The 6,379-nt window shown below is 38.4% G+C and overlaps 1 protein-coding gene across 5 annotated transcripts in view; it reads right to left on the bottom strand.

Annotated features, from left to right (window-relative positions):
* Positions 1 to 6,379, bottom strand: part of MYBPC1 (myosin binding protein C1) — a 100,276-nt gene that overhangs the window by 40,599 nt on the left and 53,298 nt on the right. For all 5 annotated transcript variants that reach the window (XM_007465348.1, XM_007465347.1, XM_007465349.1 and 2 more), the window contains 4 exons: positions 5,180 to 5,346; positions 3,893 to 4,025; positions 2,016 to 2,140; positions 934 to 1,039 (listed from right to left, as the gene is read on the bottom strand). In XM_007465348.1, the coding sequence (XP_007465410.1) occupies positions 934 to 1,039; positions 2,016 to 2,140; positions 3,893 to 4,025; positions 5,180 to 5,346 (531 nt within the window). The remainder of the gene's footprint in view (positions 1 to 933; positions 1,040 to 2,015; positions 2,141 to 3,892; positions 4,026 to 5,179; positions 5,347 to 6,379) is intronic.

Below are 6,379 nucleotides of genomic sequence, written 5' to 3'. Positions count from 1 at the left end.
TCCTGCTGCATAATTAATTTATTCTGTTTCTCAATTAAGATTTTAAGACTCCGAATCGTCTAGTCTTTAATTTTGAGGTTACTCACAGAGAACTTGAGAAAACACTTCCCATCTGACCCCAAAACTATGCATTTTATTTTTAAGAACTGTTAAAGTAATTGGTAATTCTCAGTCTAAAGTATTTTTCTGAGATACTTAACAATAAAGTTACTAGGAATAACATGAAAAAAGTATATTTTCTTTTTCTTTTTTTTTTTGAAAAAAAGTATATTTTCCATGTAACTTGCCAGTATGGCATAGTGAGAGTAAGCATGGTATTGAGCACCCATGGGCTTTGGAGTCAAACAGACCTGGAGAACCTTGAGCCATCCATTTATTAGTAAGTGCCTATTTCCCTATATCCTTACCAATATAGATTTCTGGATTTTTTTCAGTTTTCTGTTTCACAGGTGAAAAAAAACCCCAGTATCTTAGTATAGTTTTAGTTAAAACTCCTTCTAACATGAATGAGGTTGAGATCCTTTTCATATCTGTAAATGCAATTTCCTGTTCTCCAAACTATGAAGGTACTTTTCTTGTCTATTAAAAATGGACAGGGACTTCCCTGGTGGCACAGTGGTTAAGAATCTGCCTGCCAATGCAGGGGACATGGGTCCGAGCCCTGGTTCAGGAAGATCCCACATGCCGCGGAGCAACCAAGCCCGTGCACCACAACCACTGAGCCTGCGAGCCACAACTACTGAAGCCTGCGTGCCTAGAGCCCGTGCTCCTCAGCAAGAGAAGCCACCGCCATGAGAAGCCCACGCACCGCAATGAAGAGTAGCCCCCGCTCGCCGCAACTAGCGAAAGCCTGTGTGCAGCAACAAAGACCTAACACAGCCAAAAAATAAAAATAAAAAAAAAAAAAGGACAGACCTCAGGAAAGCTATTTACCATTTTACATGGGCATCATCTTCAGACACCTCACATTCTAATTCCACTCTGTCCCCACAGTACGCTCTTGTATCTTCCAGCTGTTTGGTCACTATAACTGGAGGCTCTAGTGTGAAAAAAAGGAAAATCAGAATCATTAAATGTCCAAAAACCTGCCTTGTGACCCTGGGTTTGTTCACAGATGAAAAACCAACAATAAGAAAGTATCATCCATCATAGAGCCATGGTTAGATGGTGGTAGGTAGTAGGTAGGTTTTTTATGATTTTTTCATGGCAAAATAAATAGCTGGCAACCCTGGGTAAGTTTTTCCAATTTTCTAAGAACTCTTCAAATCAAATAAATTATTGTTTTAGAGAGCAGACACATCGTATCAGATATCCTTCTTTTGGCAAATAAGATACCAGATGGTAGGCATTTCTGGGGAAGGAGAACCTATAACACTAAAATTCTCTACTTCTGGTTCTAGACGGATGATAGAGATTGCAGAATTGTCTTTTTAAAAAAAATTTTAATTGAAGTATAGTTGATGTTCAAGATTACAGAGCTGCCTTAATCATAGGTCCTCATAAAGAAAATAAGTGATTCATGGCTTCATTGACACCCTCCAGCTCTTTCACAATGTCTTAGTAAATGATGGTCTTCAGCGATCTCAGTGCCAACGATTGATGCCCTTTACTAATGAAGCTGTTTCAAGAGAAATCTATTTGTGATCAGCTGAGTGCGTGAAATGGTTATCCAGTAGACTTTATTGGGTTTCAGAAGTTACCACGAGAACAATTATATGGCAAAACGCTGCTTGCTTGAGCCAAAACTACAAGGCATTTTTACTCAGCAGCTTTTTTCTCCCTCTGGCTTTTCTAGTCTTCAACGAACCTGAAGATTAATTAGGATACACAATAACTGCCAGTACAGAGAGGCTTTAATCCAGAGCCAATCTAACACCCAAGATAAACCATCTCTAGAGGTACTACCGTCTCTGCTCTGGAGCTCAAAAGCTCACTTCCTCATTTCCATTTTGATTATCCCTGAGAGAAGGAGAGCTGTTGGCTCTTAACGGCTACAGTAAGAAATTTCACTTTACCTCTCACAAAGAGCTCAGTGGAGCATTTCTCATCACCAGCTGTCACATAATACTCTGAATCATCTGTTAGCACACAGTTATTGATAAACATGATTCTTTCACATCCTTTATGTTCAAAGATGTATCTGTTTTAAACAGAAGGAAGATAAACAGAGTCTGTGAACTTGATTTTATTCTTTTCTTTATTGCCAGCAAATTTGGCTTATAATTCAGTAATATTTGAAAGTCAGAAATAGTAATTTTGATCTGAAATTTATGCAGCCATGTCTTACATAGTTTAATAAACATCAAACATGAAACCAATTTCTATCTTTATAACATGCAATGTAAACATATGCATATTTACACATAATATTTAATGTGTCATTTTCTTTTATGTATGTTTTTCATTTCAAATCTAAATCAGTACTCACATATTTGCCAATGAACCTATTGTTGGAAAATAGGGTTGGCTAAGATTTTTAACTCTGTACATTTTAAAAAAATGAGCAATTCATCTACTTTATTGAGGGACAGAGACAATCTTTTTCATTGATTCATTGATTTCACTCCTTGCTGGCCCAGTGAGACAGATTTTACTGGGTGAATAAATGATTATACAATTTAAGCAATAATATGAACTTAATCATTAACATAGATGGTAAATTCTATAGAATGTGATATTCTCTTAAATGAGCTTAAGAACTAGTGTTATCATATCATAGATATCATCTACTAAGAAAGAAGTTGACTGTTTGGAAACAAAAACCTGAAATGTAAGGAGATTGCAAAATTTGATTATCTGTGACCTAGATTATGGATGGATATATTAGGGCATCATAACAGACTAAAGAAAAAGTTCTCATTTGGGAAATTCTCAACTTGAAGATTTCAAGAACAAAACACTAAGAAACATTTTTCTAGATAAAGATAATCAAGTAAAATTATGTTTTTGGGGTTTCCCTGGTGGCACAGTGGTTGAGAGTCTGCCTGCCGATGCAGGGGACACAGGTTCATGCCCCGGTCCGGGAAGATCCCACATGCCGCGGAGCTGCTGGGCCCGTGAGCCGTGGCCGCTGGGCCTGCACGTCCGGAGCCTGTGCTCCGCAATGGGAGAGGCCACAGCGGGGAAAGGCCCGCGTACCACACACACACACAAAAATTATGTTTTTGGTAAATTCAGGCTGCCTTCAAGAGATTTTTACCAGATATAAACATTATTATCACAAAGTCACTCTGAGAGCATGACCACATTAAGAAATTGGAATCCACCTAACTGTACCACAGAAGTGACAGATATTCAGGATTAAAGTCTTTTATAAATATGCACGTGGCTCCCGTTAAGTGAAAAAATATATATTGGAGTTGAAAATCTCTCAGACTGAGAAGGATCTCTGTAAAGTAGTTTCATAATAGACTAGCGATACCATCAGGTATCAGGGATTAGCCTGTTTCCTTCATTTGGGAAAGGGCCAAAAAACAATAAAACACAGGCTTTAGATGCTACTCTGGGAAAACAAAAGTTATCTAATTATAAGGTGTGATTCCCAGCTGGTATATCAAATATAGATTTCAATTTTTTTCAAAATTTGATTTTAAAAAAACTGGGAGAAGTTTGGCAATGCTCTGAAGTAATCACATATAACCTACAGTGACACAAATCCATAGTTAGGAATCACTTGAAATAGTTTGTATAGAATTGAAACATAAAACAGGGTTTAATTTATAGAGTACTATAATTTTGATGGTTCCAAAATACAGGAAAAGTTTTTGCTGTCCCTCTATATGATTCTGTATCATCCCGGTATAACTAAAAAGTGCTTTTAGGCATAGAAAATTAAGTCGTATTACTCTTTGATTTGTATAGTTAGCACCGATTCTTCGCAAGTTCCACTTACTTTGTACTGGGTCGAATTTCTTGACCATTTTTATACCATTTCACCTCCAACTTTGGATCCGCCAGTTCCACAGCAAATCTTACCCTGCCTCCTTTATCAACCTGATATGCAGGATCGAGAATTTTTGCAAAAGCTGGAAGAGAGAAGAAGCAAAACTATGTTCACATGCATATGTTGTGAATTTGAATATAGTCAATATATGTATGAGAACCTAAAGCTAAATAAAAAATGGAGACTGAAGAAGAAAGAATTAGGAAACTTCCAAATTATCCCTTATGTTTTAGGAGTCTGAATCGATTTTTAAACAATAAGATGGTTTAAAAATGTAAAGAGAATCCACATGCTTTTGGAAGAAACATAAGAATTATTGAAGAGGCTTCAAAAATGATTATCTTCATTCTTCAGGGAATGTATGATATAAAGTATCCAAATGAAATTTGGACTTGAAGAACATGCTCATTCTACTCATATGATTATTAACAGGATCACTGGCATTATCTGTGTACATCTATGTCACAGTTTTTTATCATATAATTTATGAGATACTTTCGATGACTCGTGAGCTTAAATGGGATGCCTTTGACTGACTGAAATAGTAGGCTTATCCAAGTTTTTGTACTGTGGAAACTTGCCCAAATATTGGCATGTTTAAACGCTTGGGTAACCATATCGGGTGTGAGAAGTGAATTCCCCATGCCTCATCAAATGGGTGGAAGAATATAACAGTAAAACAAAGAAACATAGAATCTACTCTGCCTAAATAAGAATCAGGAATTCGAGAGTGAGGGAGAGACGCAGAGGCTGGAGAAAGGGGCCGCTGAGAAATTGCCAGTAACAGCGGGAATGTTTAATATCCCATTATATAATACATTGTATGTGTCACTGTAATGCACCTTCTGTTGCCTTAAACCTTCAGCAGCTGTCTGCCACCCGCTTAGCCTGTGATGTGCGGGGCAGTAAACGACTTCACCTGAAGTTAACCAAGAGAAGAGTAACCCCCGCACATTCCACCCCAACTAGTCCGTCCCCAAACCCAGCAAGAAATAGGAAGGGGCTTCCCTGGTGGCGCAGTGGCTGAGAGTCCACCTGCCGATGCAGGGGACGCGGGTTCGTGCCCTGGTCCGGGAAGATCCCGCATGCCGCGGAGCGGCTGGGCCCGTGAGCCATGGCCGCTGAGCCTGCGCGTCCGGAGCCCGTGCTCCGCAACGGGAGAGGCCACAGCAGTGAGAGGCCCGCGTACCGCAAAAAAAGAAATAGGAAGGATTAATCTCCCCCAGGGGTGCTCACCTGCGCTCTTCTTTTCCACTCTGCGCATGCGCTTGAGCCGCTTGAGCATCCCGCGCAGGTCAGTGATGCCGTACTGGAAGGCGATCTTCTCGTACTCGCTGGGTTTCGCATTCTTCAGCAGCTCCCACACGTCTATCTCAGGTTCTTCCTCCTGCTGTTTCACCTCCCTAACCGGGGAGAACCATTGCCTAGTTTAATAGCTGCCCACTGGCCCTTAAAGACAAGGAAGGTGGGAGTATGGCACCGATTTTTCGGGTCAGCGCTACAAGCTCTGTTTAAACCCTGAGTCCTTAAAGCCGAGGGGAAAGTGTACTTTGCCTGAAGTCTCAGGGAAACTTCCAGATAGTCAAAGATCAGATACGTGCACTTATATTAACGCTCTCGTTTTCCTAGTTAAAAACACAATATTAGGGGGAGAGGAGGATACCAGGAAATATCCCTAAGATATTTTTACTTATTTTCAACTTGCAAGTCTAAATAGGAGGTGAGAATTTAAGGAACTTAAAAGAAATGTTTTCATCTAGGATATCGATATTGAAATAAGGATTAAGAACTAGAAGATTTTAGGTGTTGGTCTGTGAAAGAACAATGCTCTCTTTCTACCTTCATTGGCGTGCATACCCTAGCTCTATATGGAGATGGTACAAACACAGTATTTCAAATCTTCGGATTTTGCAAATAGCATTTTCCCTACCATGTTAGTAAATGTGTACATTAACCATTTTTGCTGTTTGTTAATACAAAAACCATTTGAAACTGTGACTAAGCGTTTGTTTTTTGTTTTTGTTTTGGTTTGGTTGTTTTTCATATGATTTTTGTGTATACATATTCTTTTTAAGAGAGAACTATTTTTTTCTAAATTGTCAGAGTAAAAAAAGAGAATGAGATCCAGAAATCTTTCGTATTTCATCTTAAAGTATTGTCTTGAACTTTTTTGGAAGCAGGTTGGGTATGAATCATGAAAATATAAATGTGAAACTGTAAAGCAAGTCATTAAGTGTTCCATGAACAAGGTGAAAGTAATTTCTTAGTGTAATTATCAAAATTATGACTAAATTTTGATCACTGGCAAAAGAACATATAAAGAACATATATACTAATATATATACACACATATATATGATTTAAAGTACATACACTTGTCTGTATTTTAAAACCAAAAAATGAAACAAAACTCAGGAATAAACTCTTTTAGGGAAA

This window comes from Lipotes vexillifer, unplaced genomic scaffold (genome assembly GCF_000442215.2).
Source record: "Lipotes vexillifer unplaced genomic scaffold, Lipotes_vexillifer_v1.1 scaffold141, whole genome shotgun sequence".
NCBI lineage: Eukaryota > Metazoa > Chordata > Mammalia > Artiodactyla > Lipotidae > Lipotes > Lipotes vexillifer.
Note: the sequence above shows the minus strand (reverse complement) of the source record. Positions and strands in the feature narration are given on the sequence as shown.